Here is a 20,204-nt window from a genome sequence, read left to right as displayed (position 1 = left end):
TCGAATACTCTCATAGCACGGCTGAGCACTGGCGCAATGCAGGAAACAGACTTGGCAGCTCTGAATGAGCTGGACGAGACCTTGCTCGGAGTGCTACCAGCCAACAGAAGAGAGGACGGAGAGGTCTCCCTCCGAGCGATGAAGTACGCGATCTGCCTGCCCCACAGCGATACTGCCGAGCAACGAGCAGAGCGTCATCCTGCCTGGTCCCTCAGCGCGGAAGGGCTCGAGTACGAGAAGCTACCAGGGAGAAGCCCGAGGCCCAAGCACGTTATCGGACAAGGGAGCTACGGAGTGCTCTTTCAAGGTACCTACAACGGGCTGGAGGTGGCGGTGGAGGAGCCCAACGACTACCAGGGGCTGCATGACAACCCCGACAAGAAGACAGTCTACCTGAAGGAAGTCAGGATGCTCGTTAGAACGCACCACCCCAACGTATGCAAGCTCCTGGGATGTATCCTCCTGGACAAGGGTGGCGATCCTTTCTATGCCCGAGTGACGGAATTCCACCACACGCTCTCCCACCACCTGTCAACGCTCCCTCGGTCAGGCTCGGAGAAGCTCGACCAGCACCGCTTCATCATCGTTGCTGGTCTGGCTGAGGGGCTGGCGTACTTGCACTGGAGACAAGTTGTCCATCGAGACATCCATCCTCACAAGATCTCCGTGACACCCAGCGGGGCAGCTCAGTTCGCTGACTTCCGCCTGTCTCAGGAGGCGGATGCTCTCGCCATGTCCACGGGAGCCACGCAGTTAGCAACGATGCAGCAGTGGACAGCACCAGAGAAGCTGCGAGGGGAGCAGCTGACGGCGGAGTCGGATGTCTACGCGCTGGGCCTTGTCATGTCCAACGTGCTGACGTTGGAGGGTCCAGCGCAGGAGCAGGAGGATCGCGAGCGAAACTTGGCCAAGTGGCAGGGAGACGAGTTCTGCAAGAAGATGGCTCTCTGCTGCATCAAGGAGGCGAGGGAGCGAAGGCCGCCGTCCTCCATGCTTGCCTTGAGCTTCATAATGAGAGAAAACATGCTCGAGAGCGTGCATGAACAGATTTGAGGTCTCAACCTAGTCTGCCACCCGGGCAGAGCGGCGCCAGTAAACTTACTAAGTTACCTTAGTTACCGTGACTGTGCGTGACTGAGTGTGACCGTCGGACAGTGAGATCCTACTAAAGTTCAACCGTTACTTGACTCTCAGTGTACGGTCGGAGGCTTCTGACGGCCCGGCCCGACTGCCCCGGGTCGCCGCGGCGCTGACCTGTCGGAGTACTGAGACAGGCTCCCGGTCCGACGGTCGCGGCCGCGGCGGGCCGGGCATCATTACTCTGGATGATTCACGGATACTCACGGATACTCACGGATACTTTATCCTGACACTCACGGATCAGAGGTACGAAATGCAGTGGGCGGCGGCAGCAGCAGCAGCTTCATGCCTGGCGGCAGCGGAGGAGTGGATTCACAGGAGAGCGATAAGGAGGAAGATGGCAAATCTCTATGCTCTCTCTCAGCATCCAGTAGGAGGGAGCCCCACCAAGACAGGGGAGTTCGTTCGGTTGACTCTGCAAGACCTGGGGTACGAATACAGGACGTATGCAAATTCAAACCCTTCACCTGACAGCGCATCTGACTTTCCTCGTGTTCTCTTCTCCACTCGACTTGTTGCTGTAGACGATGGATCTCCCTTCACTTTCCAGGGAGAAGAGCACTACGAGGTGCTCGCAAGCTTTGTCAGGGAATATGTCCTCAACCTGCTGTTGCGGCAGGGGATGAAGGAGCTGAAGCCGGAAAGAGCTTGTCTCTTGCTTTCAGACAGACAGAGGAGCGTTGGCGCTATGATTCCAAAGGTTCTAGTCACAGATGACTTAGAGACTGCCGAAGTCATGGTCGTCATCGTGCATAAATCAGGTTCAGCACGTACAGGCCAATGGTCTCGTAGGGCATGCATCAATGGCAGCCTGGAGGAAGGCAGTGTTGCTCCTTACATGGAGCGCATCAGAGAAAGGAAGTGGGCTGCTATCCTTCTGGACCCAGCCTCATGCGAGAACGATCCGATGCCGGACGACGTGGCCTCTAGCGAGCACGTGCTCTGTGCGTGGGACCACGTGATTCAGAAGGAGGGTGCAAAACAAATCTTCTTCATCGGCCATGGTCTCGGCGGGAAGAGTGTTCTGACTTTGCTCCAGCACCGACAAGAGTCCATGATAGAACGATGTGCGGGCATTGCACTGATCGACGGGGCACACACAGGTACTTGGTATCCCTTCAATGTACAGGAGCAGTTGAAAGCCTTTCTTGCTGGGCGATGCCGCAACTGGGTGAGAAGTGACAAACCGTTGGGAGCCATCTTGTCAAAAGATGATGACATATTCGGAAGAGGCGTGCGTCCACTCACGGAAGACGATCCGATCTGCTTGACTAGCTCTGGTACTTCAGAACAGAATAGGGTCGCGATCATGGCCATGGAAGGTGTTTTCAAGTTTTTCGACAACCTGCATGATAGGAGAGTATATGTCTGAGAGTACAATACAAATGTATTCTGTCTACGAGGTTGATGTGCTTGCACCAAAAGTATTTAAGGGCTCCATTTGTCGATTGACTTTCCAAACGTGAGGGTCCAACGGTGTCGGACTCGTGCTCTACTGAGCGCTTGTCTCTGTTTTGTTGTTGAAGCAGTCGAGGTGATAATACAACTGCTCTGCGTCCATCGTCCTTTCTTGGCTTGTAAGGACCTGGAGCGAGAAGTCAAGGCAAGTGGCAGTTGAAAATCGAGCAAAGCAAACCTCCTGGTTGCACACAGGGCAGAAACCACGGGATTGAGGCACAGGAGCCGCCATTTCATTGCTGCAGATTACAGAAGAGCATGAATCAGAGAGCTTGGAATGACATCGTCAGATGTACCTATCATTGAAGTCATCGAGGGGTGGGCCACCCTTCCGGGGTGAAGGAGACTCCTTGATCGTTTCAGGAATGCGTGATGCCAGTGACTTCGACACGCGCAATGTTCTCGGGATGCTTGAGGAAGAAGCCTTGCCGCAAGTCATGGAGGGATCGCAGACGATAGGTTGGCTTCACCTGCTTCACTTGGGGCGTATCCACAATCTGAGGTTCCACCGTCCCGTAGCAGTCCTTATGGTAGTATTGCCCTTCCGCACACACTCGCGTATGAATGGTCAGAACCTGTAGCAGCCGTCATATTAATGGCAGCAAACAACAAGCCTGAAGCTTTACCTGCTCTCCACATATTCCGCAAGGTCCACGGCTTTGAGGTTTAGATGCTTCCGATTGCCTGATGCATCCATTCAACAAACATTTCTTGAACAATCAAACATGTGAAGGTACATGTCTCTTCGATTGTCAGTGTTTAGAATCGGCTGTTGGATTGTTCGAGTGAAGTTTGACATGTCAGTGCCCTGAGTTGACTGAGTCAATCTCTGTTCATTCAGAGATGGTGAGCTTTGTAACCTTGTTGGCATGAAGCTGTGCGATCGTCTTCTCGCGTGCCTCTCTCTTAGCAGTTTCTATCGCTTCCACCAATATTTCATGGCACTCAGAGTGAAAGTAGGATCCTTCTTCACAGACTCTTGCTTGGCTGGTAAGTACCTGCCGGCATCGGTCGATTGTAGCTACTATGCCACAGGAGTGTTCACCTCCCTGCCACAGGCTCTGCAATTCCCGCGCGACTCAGCCGATTGGGGACTGCAAGGCACAGAATGAATCTACATGGCGGTTTTCAAAGGGAACACTTACGACGTGAACTTTTCTCCTTGTGCGCTTGGAGCTGCCTGGTCCAAAACACTGCGCTGGGAAATCCCCTTCCGACCAGGAAACTGTAATGGGAAGTCATGTACGATATGATTACAGGCAAGAATGTTGACCAACCTGTGTTGAGCCGTCCTCAAGCATAGCAAGCACGCTCTTGGAATCATCCTTCGCTATTTGAAGGGTTTGGTAGCTCGGCACAGGTGCTCCATTAGGTGGATTCTTTTTTGGCACAACCTTGGTGTGGTTTCCTAAGGTAGCAGCAGCAGGACTTACGAAATGTGAACCCTGAATTTCTGCACTTGGTTTCGGATTGACGGATTGCTTGGCAATGTTTCTTTGTTCGGAAGTAGTCTTGTTATTATGCTGAGACCTGACTTCCAGCGGGATGCTGTCAGCAGCCAATACTGAATTCGCCTTCGGTTTGGGAGCTTCCACATGCACTCGTTCTTCCTGGTTTCCAATGTGATTCGTACTCTTGACATTCACGGGTTGAGCATGTACGTAATACCCCTACATGTCGGGTCAGCATTGCGCAATGCACGCATGAGGAATCACTTGCTCCGCAGGGATCACGGGATAAGGTTGGAACGGCATGGCGATACCAGATTCAATTTGCAACGGTCTGTTGTATGCTAAGTCTCTCTGAGCGTTATAATCATAATACATGCCCTGACTCCCTGGAGCAGGACTCATTTCTCGCCATGACGCCCAAACCCTCCGCTTACCTGCGACGCGAAGCTGCCAGGTACTCTGCCCAGTGACCACGTTGAAAAAATAAGGCAATCCCGTGGTCATTGATATTTTCTGAATCCATTCGATGGGTTGAATCTGATTTGACGACGGTGAGTTTTGAACCAAGACTCTCCTATTTTCCTGGGCTCGACTGGAAGCACAATTCAGTCCGAAAGAATTTCGTTAAGCAGAGACCGTAATACCTCTGGGTATTCTGAGCAGCATGTGTCTCTGCTGGTTTTGAACTTTCTCGTTTTGTTGAAGACCCCGTTTTAGGAAACCTCAACGTGCTCATCGAAGATAGCATGATGTGGTGGCGAAGGAATCGAAACAAACCTGCAGAACAAGTAGTTAAAAAAGTGATTTTACAAAAGTCGAATCTTTGAGGTTCCATTGTACACTATCAATACTGATACGAGAGTGTAATGGACAACACACAGTTGCAATCTTGGGTGAATTCAGTGAATATCATGCCAGTCAATCGTGCTACAGTACTCAGAATGATTCGACAGCACTCGAGCAATGATCACGACTTCATAAGCGCTTCATGGTTCTGACAGCACTGACAACAAAGCTACAGAAAGGAGGTGAAAGAAGATTTGAGGTTTGCATGGACATCTCATCGCGATGGCCTTGAGCAAGGTTGTGCTGCAGCATGATAGTGCTGCATTGCGCCGGGATCGTAGACCCTTCCCCTGGCCAGTGGTGGGGTAGACCGATGATGACACTTCTGAGCTAATAGATGGGGGTATCCTCCACTAGGACTGTGGGGTGGGGTAGGTCGGAGTGGCAACAGGGAGGGGGGTCGGGGTCCTGGTTCTTTTTGTGAGGGCGCAGTAGTAGTAGTAGTGAAGCTTCCGAGGGGAAGCAACTCGGAAAGGCTACGGTAACACCCTAGGGTGGGGTCATTACTGTCTTCAAAGGAGGGGTCAGGGTAGCAAGGCCGGACCGTACAGGCCCGACGGACCTACCGTACCGCCTGCTCAGCAGTGTCGGGGTTGTCGGGAGGACCGAGGGCCCGCCTCAGTCGGAACCTCACCAGCCTGCAGTGCGGCAGCCTACGGCGGGGGGTAGCCTGTGTACTTGAAGGACTTGGTACGGAATGCCGCGATGATGCAGTGCCATGTGCCGTTGAAAGTTGCGGCCCGGGTCTGAGTCACGCCGCGGGGCCGGGGCCTGCCGCTGCCGGGGGCAGTGCAGCCGCGGCGACACGCCGTGACTGTGAGAGCCCGGGGCCCGGAGTACGGTCACCCCGGGTGACCATCACTGACTCATGATCATGGCATGGCAGCCCCGGCTCCTCGGACCTGCGGCACGGTGCACCGGGTGCCGACCGTACGGTACTGCCAGGCCGCTGCAGCGGGCACGGTCACCCGGCGGGTGGCCCGGCTCAGCCCGCCGCCAACGTTGGCCGCGACGGTACTAGTGACGGTCGGACCGCGCGGCGCCGCCGGCCGGCCGGCCCTGAGCCGGCGGGGCGGCAACAGGCTCGGCCCAGGCTTCCGTAGTCCAGTGCGCTAGTCACCACTATACCCTACTACTTTTTAGGTTCAGTTAGGACTTAAGTTGTGTAGGGTGGGGTACTCTTTGTAGGGCCGCTGCCGGAAATAGCCTACTGACTACTCAGCCAAGCCCTTTCGCCATGCGGATCATTGTGTTCTGATGTCAACGGACTAGTCGAGGTCGAGCTGAGGACGAGGAGCATGAGTCTGCAAGCAATTTGATCATTTCATAGCTACCAAGAGCATCCCAGTACGATGATTAGCTTTGTTGTGGCCCTCTCACGGTCGGGCTACTTGAAAATATGCCATGAGTATCAGAAGTTGTAGTGCGATTGTGATCGAACATCTTCGCAAGATAGGCGTTTGATCGGGCATGTTGAAGCTGGTAGCATATGGTAGACGCTCACGATGAGAGGAAACGAAACTGAACAGGTAGGGACAGGCAGTCACATTCATTCTCAAGAGTGTAGTGTTCTTGAGACTTTCTGAGCCCCACAGGAATTCTTCAACAGGCACACTGTACAGATAAGAGTACCCCAGAAGGAGTTAGGGATATATTTTCTATGCAGGTTCCTATATGTGAGCTGCGAAACAGGATATTTAGACATCCTTAGCTAAATTTCAATATAAGTAGGACAAAGGACTGGAAGTCATGTCGAGAAATACTCAGAACAAACAAGCAGAGCATGTTAACCCTTCAACTGCTTAAATCTGATGAAATCTTTTTCAAAAATCTAAGGAATGAGAGAAACAGTATCGTTTCTACACTGTAAATCTCCGCCACGAAATACCAAAAATCAATTTTATGACCGGTTGTGGCTCATTAGCAAGGGCGAATGTTCCTACTACTACCATTGAAATGATTCATCCTTTATTTCAACCTTTCCAAATATTCTGATATTCACCATTCCAGTTGGTTTTATGTTCGGTTTTAAACTTCTTCTGCAGATGTTTTCTATTCTCACAGAAGCTTCCTCCTCATCGAGTGGAAACAAGGCGCAAAACTGGCGCCCTAACATGATGAACGGCGGAGTTCCAGTAAGCATCCAAGTCTTGAGCTGTTTTTTTTTGATATGTCAACAGATGCCACCACCCGGTTACGTTCCACCTACTGGATCTTCTTACCAAACGTAATTTGTTGTGTTCTCAATGTTCCTGAAGAATCTCACGTCGCCTCGTTAGATGGCCTAACATCTACATGAACCTCAAGAACATTGATTACTGCGTTGACGAATTCGACCACCTGAGGTAAAATCTGTAAACGATTCCGACAGGTTTTGATTGTCCTGCAGCAACCGAATCTCCTGCATCAACGCATTTATTCACGGACCCTTCCTCAAGTAATTAGCTTTTCACAAATGGCTAGAGCATCTTTAATGAGTCTGTGTGTTGTTTGTAACTACAGTTGGCATTGTTTTCATGTAAACCTGCGAAGTGGGTCTACTACTGTTCAAATTCATCCACTATCGGTAAAGTGGGTCTACGACAGTGAATTTTTCACTTCTCTATTTTCCTGCACACGAAAATCGTCATGTGTTGTGTGCATGAATTTCATCTTAGATTCGAAATTCTGAATATTCAAGATTTTCTACCATTATCCACCAGAGAATAATCATAGAAACGATGAACAAAGGAGAACGACACAAACGATTGATGTACATCCAAGCTATCAAACACAAGACAAAAAGCTGACATTTTAAAAGTTTTATTCCACTTCCGATCTTTACATTTACTCGTAGAGGGACTTGGTGTAGGTGGCGGTGGCCGCAACGTAGGCGTCACGGGCAGCCTTGTAGGGGCCGGTGGCGAGCTTGAGCTCGTTGGCAGCCTTCAAGTAGGCATCGCGGGTGGCGCGGTAGGTGGTGGCGTAGTCCTCAAGATCGAAAAGGAGAGCGAACATTCTGCAACCTCTATATCAGAAAATGCAAAACATTAATTCAGCTACCACATGTATTGAGTTACACATCGTGGGGCTCAATAAACATTAAAGAACAGTATGTTCAGTGCCTCAACTTTACAGTGAGTACTTGAACAAGAAAGAGATTTCAAGCTTTAGGAATCACAGAGGAAGCATTGCTCTCAAGTCCATATCTTCACATCTTTTCATCACACAGCATTGCTAAGTAAGCATGGCTCACCCGTTGCGTGTCTCCCGCTCCGCGCGGCAACGATTATATACCCCCTCCTACCTCAAGTACCCCAATTCTTCCAACTCATACTTGGTCAAAGAAGGGGTACGAATTCAGAGGGGGTGGTCTGCTCTATTTCCGATGTTTTTTACCTGGAGCTTGGGAGCTCCCTCCATGGACCCCAACCCTGACTCAATCTCTTTACTCAAAGTTAAGTTAAAAATCAGTACGAGGACAATCATGTACTGGCGCGGCAACTGGTGAGACTACCGGGGCAAGCCCCGGCGCGCCGGGCGCCGATGGGCCGGGCCGCGCTGCCGACCGTACTCCGACTCGGTCGCGGAGGGGCCTCGGAGCTGGCGGGCCGGGGTGTTCGACTCATACTACGGGCCCGGTGACTGGCCGCCGCACGACCGGTCTGTAGTTGAACACTCAGAGATGTGCTAGTGTTATCATCACGAGGCATCAGAACTCCGGAAACCACACTACTAAAGTGTCGTAGAGCAATTTATGTTTGAGAAATCGAGGGAATAGGGAGGAAATAAGTAACATATCTTTACATCTTAGGGGCAGGCGGCAATGCGTGCTCTTCCTTCCAGCCGTATGCGTTTACCTGATGCATGATTGGTCACTCACAAATGATCCAAGTTCAAAATGTAAACGAAACCTGCTTGGAATCTCCTTGAATCCCCTTCATAATTTGCTTGATCATCTTCAAAGCCTGGAACAAAATAAGATAACAGCCACGCTAAAGTACTACGAATGTCCACCTCTTTCTTTTGTTCTGGTGTTCCCGTGCACACGAAGTTGGAAGGATCACAATTGAGGGACTTGAGCTGAACTTGATGTCAACGTATCGTACACTTGTGTTACCAATACCTTGTTGTCGATATAGGACTTGCTTCCCATCCATCCCATGCTCTTCATTCCTGATCCCAGGGGTTGTCAGAATCGATCTAAAGATCTCTGCAATGCGCCAACCTGCTTCTTTGGCAATCTTGGTGTCTTCACTCTTGGCCTGCTGAGGATTCAACTGCTTGAACTCAGCAGCAGTGACCTTCAATGAACAAGTTGGTCAGGTTCCGACAAGTTAGGCATTGCCAGCATAGTTCAAATCACCAGCTTCCCCTCCTGATCTTTAAGCTTCTGGAGCGGTGATTTTGGCTTTGCGGAATTCACTTTCTTGGCAACCTGCGGATGGTGAGGCAACACTACATCGATGCGAAAGCAGACCTTCGGTTGCTTCTTCGCAGCCGCCTCCTTTTCTGCCTGAGCAAGCTCCTTCTTCAGCCTCTCAACTTTAGACATGTGGAGCTCTGTCATCTCAGGATTCCTGGTTTCGAAAGACGAGACCATCCCAAGGGAAACAGCCCCGCTGGGTGCTGAGAGGGTAGCAGCTTTCTTCTGAGCAGCGGCATGCACAGCAGACTTCTTCTGGCTAGTCCTGATCTCCTGGAAGAGCTGAGCTTCCTTCACGTCCATGGAGGACTGCTTCTTCAACATCTGCTGCAACTCTGCGACTGCCTTGCGGTTGACTTGTTCAAGCTCGCCCTTGTCGTTGTTCATCAACGTTTGATACTGGTCAGAGGCCAGCGCGAACAGTGCAACCACGGCACATAGTGCAAGTGCTGATGCAACCAGCAGATATCTCGGAGAGCTGCGAATCAAACAAAAGCCAGGAAAGTTAGCACCATTTCAAAACAGGATCATACGAGCAAGGCAAGTAGGGCAACTGCCGTTCAAATTCTACAGGCTCACTCAGACAGGATTCCTCTGACCACCACGCACAGGTTTGTTTCATTCAACATCTTGACTTCACCTGCCTCCTCTCCTTGCTCCACTACCCACTTACTCCCCTCTCCTTCACGTTCGCACTTACCTCTGCATTGCACTTTCCTTTCCACTTCCGAAAATAGCAGAAGCAAAAGCATCACCCCTCTTTTCCCCTAGCTCTACCCCACCTTTCATCTATACCGGTACTGACAAATAATTTTACCCCTTATCATTCCTTCTTGGACCCACCCTCTAACAGTACCCCACCCACTTACCTCTGTGTTGAGGCGGACTTGATTTTTCTGAGGCGTTTTGACGTCAAAGGCCGCTGCCGCCATGACGAAGTCAGGAGGCATCCGAGCGAAGATGGGCAGGGCGATGCTGGGGGTGCTACTGATACTCGACATGTTCTCATGCACGGGATCGGCGACTTTCACTGAGCTGACTTCCCAAGAGGATTGGTGCCACGCGTTCACGCAGGTATACGGTTGCAACGATCCGTATCTGAAAATAGCGTGTTATGAATGCGATGGGGGCGGGAGCATTGAGGTTCCCTGCGCAGAGTGTCCTCAAGGTCAGTACAGGGATGGTTGCCAGGGAACATCAGCAGGAACGTGCATGCCATGCACATCATGCGGCGTTGGCTACTTGTCTCAGAATTGCTCAGGAGCAGATGCAGGAGTGTGCGTCCTGGCATGTTCAAGCGGAAAGTTTTCGAACGACAATGTGAGCTGCATAGCTTGCCCAGCAGGCAAGTACTCGGTGTATCCATCTGTATCTGCATGCTTGGATTGTCCTTCAAACTCCTTCTCACAGTCTGGATCCAGCTCTTGCACTCACTGCCCCAGCCACGCTCAAGTCGTGTCCGATGGCTTGGGCTCGCACAAGTGTGTTTGTAACTCCAGCCTTGCGCAAGTCCTCTTGCCACCTGAGACTGGATGCCTCTGCCAACCAGGTTTCAGCATCGACTTCTCCGAAAACTGCTCTCAATTTTCCGGCCCCGGTGACAGCCTCATCCTCGAGCCCGCTAGTCCTGAAGCTGAGGTGGAATGGAGGCAATGCTCTGCCCATGGGGGAGTTCCTGCAAGTCTCAACACATCATACGGTCTTGTGATCGTTGCTCGTTGCTCAAACGCTTCTTCCAGCCTGATGAAGAATTTCAGCAACCTTGCGAAGCATTCTTACGCACAGGTGGATTTGTGGTTAGTGAGCGGAGATGGGTTTGATATCAGCTCTTTGCAAATCATCAGCGACGGGGATGATGTTCTGAACTACAAGTCAAGGGTAATCTACAACTCTACAGCATCTGTGATGTTCCATGTCAATTACAACGCGTCTCACTCAAGGGACATGCTCGAATTGAGAATTCAGTCGGCACCTTACTCATCGAACTTGTCATTTTGGGGTGTCTTGATGACCAAGATCTCTTTGTATGATGGTATACGATACTTTGAAGACAATGCCAACGTGCACGTAGATGGATGGAGCTGCTTCCCCAACTGTCCCATCTCAAGGTCGTACTGCAAGGAGGGCCTCTACGTGCTGGGGGGGTTTGGACAGTTTGGAAGAGACGTCGTGCTTCGAAAAACTTTCACGGGGCTAGCGAAACATACACAACTTCGCCTCGTCGTTGATTTCCTGCAGATTGACTTCTGGAACCAGGACAGAGTCATCATCTCCGTCGATGGCAGAGTGGTCCTTTCCCAACCATTGATTATGAGCGAGCCGCTGCCCTTCTGTGGAGATCAGTTCTCCCGGTATGATCAGAACTTGCACAGACTTGAGCTCGTCGTGAACCATACAAGCTCCAACGCTAGTGTCTCGATCGGCACATCGCTCACTCTACCTGCTGTGGAACAATCATGGGGACTAGCCAACTTTGAGCTTTACACGCATCATGTCTGCGATGTGCTGGTGGAAAGTCCGTTAATGGTCCAAGATGCACACTGTTTAGCATGTCCTGCAGGAAGTTACAAGTCCTATCCAGGCCCGCAGCCTTGCTCTAGGTGCCCGAGCGATCTGACAGGATGGCATCCGAACAGCCACATGGGCAAATGCTCGTCGTCCTTGTAATGATTCCATACCCTTGTTCATATGTAATGTATCTCAGTAAAAGATTAACGCTGTCGCTTTCACGAATGCAGCTGTCATGATCACCATTCTCACTCCTTCGAAGAACAAAGTATTTCATTGTAATGGTACAAGTTGAAGCAAGCGAAACCCTTCTCTTCACCTTCTGGGATGAAGCTTCCCCTCATTATATTTGCAGTAAGCCGTCTGTTAGGTTCGTTCCCTTCTCAACCTTGCTGCAGACTTTGTTGACGGTGTCCTTGACAAGCTGGGAAGTCGATCTGCTTCCGTCAGTCAGTCATGATGCTACTATAGACCAATGGGAGCTGCAGACCTTGCAGGGCTCGGAGCCAGGAGAGACCTTGGCGTGGAAGAGCCACTAGCAGAGGCTGCGGGAGAAAGCTGTCAGACGAGCAGTTCCTAGGACAGATACATCTACCGTGTGAGTTCCTTGGAGTCTGCAAACGGGAAGAGGTGGGCGTTCCGCGGTACGTCGATCGCAGTTGCCTGTTGCTCGCACTCAGCGAGTGTTATAAGGAGCATGTCGACGTACATGTCCAACGGCAGGCCCATCCGAGATCCGCTGGACTTTGACGCTAGTCTCCTTGCTGTGAAAGAAGAGAGATCAACTGGGGAGGAACTGGAGACGAGGACAGGCTGGAGAGGCATGGGGTTGAAATCGCTACCAACCTGCTTCAGAGAGCTGAGGAGTCTGCGCACCAGCAGCACGAGAGGGTGTTCTGGCCTTGGCATCGATTCCACCTTTGGCACGGAGAGCTTTCTTGGCAAGGTACTTGTTAAAGATCGAGTCCGCAACCTGGATGTGTCGGGCGGTTCAATGGGAAACCAGGTGGTGTTTTGGTTTGTAATTGAACCTCTTCTTTCTTGGATCTCTCTTGGACCCTGAACGGCTGATACTCGGGCATATCGTCCTCTGGGAGGATCAGCGGGGTACCTTCAATGCTGTTTGTCCTAAGTTAGCAACAACCAGAGCACTCAGTTCGACTCACTTTCCCCACGTGAAGGAAGGAATGTCGTCCTGCTCCCCTGGAGCCGGAGAGGGAGTGAGCAGGAAACTGTAGCCTCCTACCCTCGGCGACGCGGCCACACTGACAGCTCTTATTCAGCAACCACAAATCAATCGCAACGTCGTGCTGTGTCACCTTTCAGCCCCAGGTGTCGCGTATGCTCGGAACGTGGGCTGTAAGGAGGTCTGAAACATCCACAGTCAGCTGACGGCAGGCAGCTGTTATCAAGAGCTGGACCTTGTCCTGCTGGGGTCCTGCCCTCGCCATCCGAGTGGCGGACGATGAGATGTTGTTCTTGCCCATGGGTAGCTTCTGTTGCACCAGCAGTCAGTGGAGGGAGAGCGTGCAGGAACCTCGATACCGTCTTGGGGATGTAGTGAGTGCTGGGAACGTAGGATGTCAAAGAGTCCTTCTCGTCGTAGGGAGCTCCCAAGATCATGTTCAAGGTCCCGTCCTCCTGGCGGGGGCCCCTCTCGATCAGAAGCTTCTGGCGCATGTTGTACTCTGCCGCTTGCTCGTGGATCCACATTCGCCTGTCCTCCATCGCCACCGCGTCCTTCAACATAAGTTCGGACGCCGACTTGTTGTCTTCGCTGGTGTACTTCTTGACGAAGTCATCTAGTGATCTCCCTTTGATCACTCGATTGATCTCTTCCTCCCTCTCCAGATCGTCTTCATTCGTCAAGCACACGCTGTGGTCGTCACCATCGAACCCCATCGGGGTGCTCGATCGTCCTCGATTGCCGGGCGTCCCAGGAGCAGACACTCTCCCTGTTCCTCCTAGAGGCGTCGACGACGCGCTAGCGCCCAGCCCGCGCTTTGGGGTCGAGAGGTACCTCCCGGAGGGAGTCATCGCACACTTGCGCAGGTTCGCGTACGCCTCCTTGATCCGCACAGGATCTCTGCTTTGCATAGCATCGTCCAGCTCCTGCTTAGCTCGGAGGTAAGGGAGCTCAGGGAAGTAGTCGCGCTCGATGATGGCCTTCAGGGAGGAAGTGTACACGTCTTCATCCAGCGCCTTCTGCCTCAGCGCTGTCCTTGGTCCCGGAGGAACAGGCTTCTTGAAAACGCCGTCGTCCTTCTGGTCGATCCGAACAATCTGGAGTTCCCCGTCTTTCCCCACCTTCACGTCACATTTGGAGTCAACTGGCCCTCCATTCTTCTGTCCCCCTGTTGGACCAGTTGCTCCGGACAGAGCGGTAAGGCAGGACATGCTCAGAGAATGTTTGACTCAGTTCTCAGAACAACGACATGAGGTCGTTTCCCTGCTATCAAGCTGCTTTGTGCGTAGCTTTCTCTGCGAGAAGGAAACATGAGAAAACAGTATTATCAAACGACGAGACACTGAGAATAAAATCCTGCTCCGTGGTTCCCCTGCATTCCTGCTCTTCCATTTCTATACTCCTGGCTCTCCATTTATCGGATATCCTAAAACAAAATCCCATAATCCCCTCTACATGTATCTTCTACATGTCTTCTACATGTCTAGTCTTCATGTTTCTCACATGCTCCTTCTACATGCGCCTACTCCAAACTCCCTCTGCTCCCTCCCTCCCTCCCTCCCTCCCCCCTTCTATCCCATTTGCGGTCGGCCTGTATGACCCCACCCCTGCAATGAGTAGGTTGAGTAGGACCCCTAAAGGATAACTATCCATACCACCCTACCTGATTCAAAGTACAATTTTTAGAATAAGTACCGGTAGTAAATTTTCCAATACCACCCACCCATGACCTTTTCTTACAATTGTGCAGGGCCATATGACCCCTACCCCACACCTCCACCCAACTTTAGCTGCCAAGTCACTTAAATCAATACAGATTAACCCTTAAATACCTTAATTTACCCAAATAGTCACTTAATTAGTATGATTCCTCTATTTTAGCCGTATAGTTACCTGATTTAAGAGCTTTTTCTCTTAATTTAAGCACTTTTTCCCTACAGCCGCAAAGTTGTCGGAGACTCGACATGCCCCGCGCGCTGGGGGCGTCGAGCGCCATGCGCGGGGAGCTGAGGGAGAGGACGAGGAGGCGAGTCAGCAGCCTCCTCGAGTTCCTCTACTACACTGTCCCTTCCTCTGCCCACAAGACACTTCGGAGCAGGCTGTCCTCGCGCAGCAAGGAGCTCGACGATCTCCTCAGGACCACGTGAGTAACTCTAGGGAGCGAGCGAATGAAGCCAGTGTTCTTACGAGGGAGCATGTAGGTTGGTTTGCTACTTCAGTCACCAGGAAGAGAGCGATGCAGGCAGAACAGCAGGAAGGCAGAGACCACTGCCCGAGAGCCCTTCTTTCCTCACCCACGAGGTGGTGGACAGGGCAGTTGCGACTCTTGTACGGCAGGTAGTTTCATCTCCTTGCCCTTCCTCCCGCTGAGAGGGCATTTATCTTCCTTGCCTGATGCTTTCATGGCTGTGACCTCCATCGTCCTCCAGTCGACGAAGGACTTCAAGAATCAGAATGTCTTGGCGCTGGGATACAGGCTCCTGAACCCCAGGACGGGGGCAGGCACAAGATCGATGCATGGCATTGAGAGCACGTACCCCAACACGATAGTGAACATCTTCAAGACGACGTTAGCCAGATGACCATGACTTAGTTAACCTCTGACCCCTCTCAAAAGGATCTGGGCAGAGCTGCATCGTTGCATTGGAGACGCGCTTCTACTGCACCTGCTAATGGATACGGTGTGGTGTTCCAGCCAGCGGCGATGAGGGTTCAGGCTGCTGACATGGGATGGGATGTAGATCACGCTGATCCTCCTGAAGAATTCTTGCTTTCTTCAAGTGACAGGTGAATGCTGCGCTGCACGATGGCAACAGCTGATGGTTGTGCAGGTCCGGTGATAGCCAGCGTGCTGAACACGAACAAGAATGTTCAGAAATGTGGGCGTATCTTTTCATTTATGAGAATGTACATGACAGTGTATGTTTCAGCATTGGATGCCCCTCACAACGTAACTGCATCGAAGTCGAAGAAAACTCCAAGGAAATCTTTAAAGCTGTAACTCGTGTTGAAACAAACCTCCCATCCTCACCTTCTTGCAACAAGGTCAAGAAACAGGAGGCGTTTCAAACTCCGCCTTTCAAGTATGAATTCTCTCTTCATCTTGATAGGAACGTGATCTTTCTGACCTGTTCAAACTTGTTAGCTCTGGCACTGGAAGGGAAAAGGCCCCAGGTTGCATATTTCGCAGCGCCTTACACTCCGTTGACTCGATGATGCCGCAGGAGATGGCGGAAGAATCATCCGACGGCATCAAGACGAGCGGCGCTAAGACGATCGCGTCTCAGTCGAGAGAGCTGAAGTCTGTGCTGTCCCTGGAAGTCCCCAAGACCTTGATCTTGTACAGCGCTTCCTTCCCCAAGAGGGCAGGTTCTCGTTTGCCTGTGAGGCAGGGAGGATTTTGACGGTGGTCCGTGCCCTCCAACAGGATTTCCCGGTCAGCACGTCTTCAATTCTATCGGCAAAGGAGGGCGAGCAGCTGCTTGGCTGATGAACACTGTGCTGTACTCCCCCAAGTATCGACTGAGCTGCATCGCCCCACCTGATAAGGCGCAGCCCCTGCTCAAGAAGTGCTGGCCCCTGCCTGCAACTTTGCCAGCTGAGTACTGATGCTGTTGCCCTCAGGCACTCGAGAGTGAAGCCTCAGCTCCAGCCCCTCTGCCGGATCCTCAAGAAGTTGTTGTGTAAGCATAGCAAGCTCCCGTACGGGCTGCTGCTGCAGCGGCATTGCCCTCTAGCGCATTCAAAGCAGAGCCCCGTTCACAAGACAGGGGCAGAGGACAAGTCAGCACACAAGGCGTCTGGGCCCAGTCACCCTCCAGCTGTGCGGAGGCCGTCTGAGGCACCGCAGCTGTTCTCTTGCCGGAAGAGGAGGAGGGGGCAGGTGATCGAGCCTCTTGCGGGGGGCGACTTGAAGGGAAGAAGTGGAGATACGGGTACAAGAGACCAAGCGTTCGATCGATCAAGTCTTGAGCTGCGAGGTGAATGAAGACTTGTAGGCTGCGGCTGGCTGACCTCTGCTCCATCAGTCAGCGTCAGTTCTGTCGCTGCCTTCCTCAGATCGGTTCTCCGCCGTCTGGTGATTTTGATGTGATCCAGCCACGTTGGTTGATTCGCTGACAGATCCCCCGGGAGCTGTGGGGCTGCGAGGAGAACGAGAGAGCTTTCTTCCGCAGGTGTCGACGAGGGTGGCAGTGAGAGCGTCTGACTTGAGGTGAGCAGCGTGAAGCTGTTCTTGAAGCTACGGAGGTACGAGAGGTTTCTTGTCCGACATGCCATGTACAACTTCAAGGTGAGAGACGGCCGGGCGAGCAAGTCGCTGACTTAAGATGGGAGATCACTAAGTGCGCATGGCTGTTCGACGGGCGGAGCTCACAAGACAAGTCAGCCTCGGTACTCCAACTGTGGAAACGACTGGCTGCTGATGTATGATCGGACAGAGCAACGCCAAGGATCGTCATGTTTCTTCACAAGAACTGATTGTCAAGGTTTGATTTGACGGCAGAATGCGATATCATCGGTTGTGTGATGTTGCGAGATAGACGACAAGGGCAGCAAAAGTCGTTGGTTTTCTCTTCTCAGAGATTGTTATACCCTTGATACGGTCAAACTTTTACGTCACCGAGACTGAAGCTACTCGCAACCGGTTAGCTTTCTTCCGCAAACCCGACTGGTTTGCTATCAAGAAGGTCCCTGACATCTTCACCAACAATCATCAGTTGTCTTGGTGTGTGACATGTTATCCGCAGGAATACTTTCCTAGTCTGACCAGACACATCTATCGACTGATCACACGTACAGAAGCAAAGGTCCTCCTCTGTCCGTCTTCGTGTGCAGCTGACATGCTCAACTCAAGAAAATTCTGGCCAAACGGAGCGTCGGGCCCGCCAGGTTGCGGCTGCTGCCGCGGGGAGGGCGCAAGGGAGTTCGACCGATAGTGAACATGGGGCGACGATATCCGTTGACGGTAGGAGGTTGTCTTGCTTTTCAGGACGATTGAGCAAACGTCCCAGGTGACTTCAAATTCTGGGAAGAAGATTCAAAAGCCGAGCAGCAACTCTGCCTTGTCTCGCCCCTTCTCGGTGCTCTCAGCTGAGAAGCAGCTGAATCCGCAGATCTTGGGGTATGACGTGGAATGAGAGTGAGAGAAAGTGACGAACATGTCTGTCAGATCGTCTGTGCTGGGCCAGAACGACATATTCACACGATACCTGACGCTGGTCCGGGTATGTTCAGTGCTCTAGTTCCTTGCGGTGACAAGTGCTGGCTGTCAAGTTGTGGAAAGAGAACGGGAAACCCTCGATGTTTTTCTCCTCTCTGGATGTCGTCAAGGCAAGTGCAAAGTGCAACGTTGAAGATTACTCGTGTTGACTTTACTTTGCAGTCGTTCGATTCCATCAAGCATGACAAGCTTCTGGAAGTCGCCTGCTCTCTCTTCTCGGAAGGTATCATCGAAAGTTCTGCTTTTTGGATTTCTTGTCCTAACAACATGCAAGATGAGTACATGTTGCGACGGTACATTCAAACTCCGTGTGGTATCCTTGGAAACTCTGTCGTCTCCCTCCTCTGACATGCACAAGGCAACCGCCCCAAGTTCTCAACACAGGCAGTTCCATCCACCCGATACTCGCAGGTGAACTCTTCAAGTCTGGCCTCCCACGTCGCCAGCTGCTGAGGCGCTTCCTAGTTCGTCTCCGATGCTCGTGAATTCTCCGAATTCAAAAGGTTCCATGACAACCAGTCGCACTCCACGGTCACCGCTGGCGTTCAGGAACTGTATCTTCACAGACCTGGTCGAGTACCACTACTGCTCCCGGGACGAAGTTCTCTCAGCGTTGCGAGGTTTGTGACTATGATTGGTGGCCGACATGGCTGAAGGATTGCGATAGATCACGTGAAGGAGAACATAGTGAAGCTTGGGCCCTCATACCTCATGCAGACCCAGGGGATCCCGCAGGTGAGAGGAAGGAGCAAGGAGAAGGTAGGGAGGATTTGTCTTGCTGTGACTTGTGTCAGGGGTCTGTCTTGTCTTCGTTGCTCTGCTGCTGCATCTATGGACATCTGGAGAACAACCGGTTGGTCAGGATCCCGTCGATGCATCGCAGGTTCTTGCAAGGGGATCTGAAGAGGAACGAGTTGAGCTCGAAGAAGCTGCATGACAGCAGCCAGGGCGGGAAGGGCGGAAAGGCAGACGTAGCACTCATGATGAGAGTTGTTGATGACTTTCTCTACATCTCGTCCGAGGTTCAGGTTCGGGTGTTGTCTTGCTCGACCTCCGGGGACTGACGTCGTGCAGCATGCTCGCGCGTTCTTGCGCGCCATGGCGTGTGGGCATGCAGGTCGGCAGACTTGCTCGCCCGGACGTATCAAGTGACTCTGACGGGCAGACTATGGAGTGGAGTTGAACCTTGACAAGTCCAAAGTGAATTATGACGTGCGAGTGTCGGTGCGAGGAGAGAAAGAAGTAGCGATAAAGAGGCTGGAGGGAGCAGAACTTCATTGGTGTGGGCTCGTGCTGGACACCAGGAGCATGAACGTACTGAGAGGAAGAGGAGGGGGAGGAGGGGGAGAAGGGAGAGGGGGAAGGGGAGGGGGAAAGAGGAGGAGGAGGAGTCTGCTTCCTGACGAATGATGTGCTGTAGGTGAGGCTAGACTACAGCCGGTACAGGGACCAACATCTTCGAGACGCCACGACGGTCGCGTTTGAAGGAAGGCCTGGGTAAGACTTGAGAGACTGAGTGCTGTGGGGTATTGATGTTGAGTGCAGGTTGAAGATGAGGGAGAAGACGATAGGTTCAGTCAAGAGCAAAGTCTGTCGAATCCTTCCCATTGCTCCTCCTCTCCCGTAAGCGCCTTCTCAGCTCCTGCCCATCCTGCTGGACCGGACCATCAACTCCTGTCGGCGCGTGCGATATAACATATTTCAGGCGGGGCAGACGAGCTCACAGACCTGTCAACATCTGACTCACTCACGAGCAGGGCTTCCTCTTCGCAGCCATGAAGCAGAAAGCGTACTCGGACGCGCTTGCTGCTATTCACGTCCAGAACGTCTCGTTCCTCGCCAGCACAGTCGAGGTCTCCTGTCTCTCTGATCTTTCTCCCTTGATCTTTCCCCAGGCTGTGATCTCAGCAGCTTTCTCTCATATCATGTCGCTTCCATCCAGCCCTGTCATCAGAGACGCAGGTCTTTACTTTACCCTCCTCCTCCTCC

General features: G+C 52.1%; 8 protein-coding genes across 8 annotated transcripts in view; 4 read left to right on the top strand and 4 right to left on the bottom strand.

The window, feature by feature from the left end:
• Nucleotides 1-273: 273 nt before the first annotated feature.
• GUITHDRAFT_52238 (hypothetical protein) lies at nucleotides 274-858 on the top strand (the record flags this gene model as incomplete). Its single annotated transcript, XM_005835502.1, has 1 exon — nucleotides 274-858. A coding segment is annotated over one exon (585 nt), but the record flags the coding sequence as incomplete, so codon positions are not given.
• Nucleotides 859-1,393: 535 nt separating this feature from the next.
• GUITHDRAFT_136685 (hypothetical protein) lies at nucleotides 1,394-2,512 on the top strand (the record flags this gene model as incomplete). Its single annotated transcript, XM_005835501.1, has 1 exon — nucleotides 1,394-2,512. The coding sequence occupies one exon, from the start codon at nucleotides 1,394-1,396 to the stop codon at nucleotides 2,510-2,512; it is 1,119 nt and encodes a 372-aa protein (XP_005835558.1).
• On the bottom strand, nucleotides 2,509-4,553 carry GUITHDRAFT_162397 (hypothetical protein; the record flags this gene model as incomplete). The annotated part of the gene is made up of 12 exons (XM_005835500.1): nucleotides 2,509-2,725; nucleotides 2,777-2,837; nucleotides 2,895-3,022; nucleotides 3,069-3,173; nucleotides 3,225-3,282; nucleotides 3,336-3,406; nucleotides 3,459-3,596; nucleotides 3,644-3,692; nucleotides 3,744-3,823; nucleotides 3,876-4,268; nucleotides 4,314-4,435; nucleotides 4,484-4,553. 12 exons carry the CDS (start codon nucleotides 4,551-4,553, stop codon nucleotides 2,633-2,635), a joined length of 1,368 nt encoding a protein of 455 aa, XP_005835557.1. The 3' UTR covers nucleotides 2,509-2,632.
• Nucleotides 4,554-7,681: 3,128 nt separating this feature from the next.
• GUITHDRAFT_151781 (hypothetical protein) lies at nucleotides 7,682-7,895 on the bottom strand (the record flags this gene model as incomplete). The annotated part of the gene is made up of 1 exon (XM_005835499.1): nucleotides 7,682-7,895. One exon carries the CDS (start codon nucleotides 7,890-7,892, stop codon nucleotides 7,722-7,724), a length of 171 nt encoding a protein of 56 aa, XP_005835556.1. The 3' UTR covers nucleotides 7,682-7,721.
• A 782-nt stretch (nucleotides 7,896-8,677) lies between these two features.
• GUITHDRAFT_105721 (hypothetical protein) lies at nucleotides 8,678-10,008 on the bottom strand (the record flags this gene model as incomplete). Its single annotated transcript, XM_005835498.1, has 8 exons — nucleotides 8,678-8,734; nucleotides 8,789-8,842; nucleotides 8,892-8,957; nucleotides 9,001-9,050; nucleotides 9,103-9,178; nucleotides 9,241-9,312; nucleotides 9,355-9,778; nucleotides 10,001-10,008. The coding sequence occupies 8 exons, from the start codon at nucleotides 10,006-10,008 to the stop codon at nucleotides 8,678-8,680; spliced, it is 807 nt and encodes a 268-aa protein (XP_005835555.1).
• A 222-nt stretch (nucleotides 10,009-10,230) lies between these two features.
• Nucleotides 10,231-11,967, top strand: GUITHDRAFT_136682 (hypothetical protein; the record flags this gene model as incomplete). Its single annotated transcript, XM_005835497.1, has 1 exon — nucleotides 10,231-11,967. One exon carries the CDS (start codon nucleotides 10,231-10,233, stop codon nucleotides 11,965-11,967), a length of 1,737 nt encoding a protein of 578 aa, XP_005835554.1.
• Nucleotides 11,968-12,151: 184 nt separating this feature from the next.
• On the bottom strand, nucleotides 12,152-14,205 carry GUITHDRAFT_105719 (hypothetical protein; the record flags this gene model as incomplete). Its single annotated transcript, XM_005835496.1, has 10 exons — nucleotides 12,152-12,245; nucleotides 12,299-12,353; nucleotides 12,404-12,471; nucleotides 12,518-12,572; nucleotides 12,685-12,781; nucleotides 12,840-12,927; nucleotides 12,975-13,073; nucleotides 13,128-13,177; nucleotides 13,230-13,304; nucleotides 13,354-14,205. The coding sequence occupies 10 exons, from the start codon at nucleotides 14,203-14,205 to the stop codon at nucleotides 12,152-12,154; spliced, it is 1,533 nt and encodes a 510-aa protein (XP_005835553.1).
• Nucleotides 14,206-15,396: 1,191 nt separating this feature from the next.
• Nucleotides 15,397-20,204, top strand: part of GUITHDRAFT_105718 (telomere reverse transcriptase) — a gene marked incomplete at both ends in the record, with an annotated part of 5,261 nt that continues 453 nt past the window's right edge. Inside the window, 30 exons of the mRNA XM_005835583.1 lie at nucleotides 15,397-15,563; nucleotides 15,612-15,675; nucleotides 15,736-15,781; nucleotides 15,826-15,944; nucleotides 16,219-16,377; nucleotides 16,436-16,563; nucleotides 16,619-16,974; nucleotides 17,023-17,072; nucleotides 17,117-17,169; nucleotides 17,216-17,285; nucleotides 17,330-17,386; nucleotides 17,434-17,481; nucleotides 17,536-17,682; nucleotides 17,743-17,802; nucleotides 17,850-17,960; nucleotides 18,007-18,116; nucleotides 18,165-18,219; nucleotides 18,378-18,438; nucleotides 18,490-18,528; nucleotides 18,574-18,626; nucleotides 18,681-18,718; nucleotides 18,765-18,835; nucleotides 18,883-18,950; nucleotides 19,010-19,243; nucleotides 19,290-19,332; nucleotides 19,381-19,439; nucleotides 19,636-19,712; nucleotides 19,761-19,803; nucleotides 19,973-20,068; nucleotides 20,111-20,177. Coding sequence (XP_005835640.1) covers nucleotides 15,397-15,563; nucleotides 15,612-15,675; nucleotides 15,736-15,781; nucleotides 15,826-15,944; nucleotides 16,219-16,377; nucleotides 16,436-16,563; nucleotides 16,619-16,974; nucleotides 17,023-17,072; nucleotides 17,117-17,169; nucleotides 17,216-17,285; nucleotides 17,330-17,386; nucleotides 17,434-17,481; nucleotides 17,536-17,682; nucleotides 17,743-17,802; nucleotides 17,850-17,960; nucleotides 18,007-18,116; nucleotides 18,165-18,219; nucleotides 18,378-18,438; nucleotides 18,490-18,528; nucleotides 18,574-18,626; nucleotides 18,681-18,718; nucleotides 18,765-18,835; nucleotides 18,883-18,950; nucleotides 19,010-19,243; nucleotides 19,290-19,332; nucleotides 19,381-19,439; nucleotides 19,636-19,712; nucleotides 19,761-19,803; nucleotides 19,973-20,068; nucleotides 20,111-20,177 — 2,749 coding nt within the window. The remainder of the gene's footprint in view (nucleotides 15,564-15,611; nucleotides 15,676-15,735; nucleotides 15,782-15,825; nucleotides 15,945-16,218; nucleotides 16,378-16,435; nucleotides 16,564-16,618; nucleotides 16,975-17,022; nucleotides 17,073-17,116; nucleotides 17,170-17,215; nucleotides 17,286-17,329; nucleotides 17,387-17,433; nucleotides 17,482-17,535; nucleotides 17,683-17,742; nucleotides 17,803-17,849; nucleotides 17,961-18,006; nucleotides 18,117-18,164; nucleotides 18,220-18,377; nucleotides 18,439-18,489; nucleotides 18,529-18,573; nucleotides 18,627-18,680; nucleotides 18,719-18,764; nucleotides 18,836-18,882; nucleotides 18,951-19,009; nucleotides 19,244-19,289; nucleotides 19,333-19,380; nucleotides 19,440-19,635; nucleotides 19,713-19,760; nucleotides 19,804-19,972; nucleotides 20,069-20,110; nucleotides 20,178-20,204) is intronic.

Source organism: Guillardia theta (genome assembly GCF_000315625.1).
Source record: "Guillardia theta CCMP2712 unplaced genomic scaffold GUITHscaffold_21, whole genome shotgun sequence".
In the NCBI taxonomy this organism is placed as follows: Eukaryota; class Cryptophyceae; order Pyrenomonadales; family Geminigeraceae; genus Guillardia; species Guillardia theta.
This window is presented reverse-complemented; position numbering and strand designations above follow the sequence as displayed.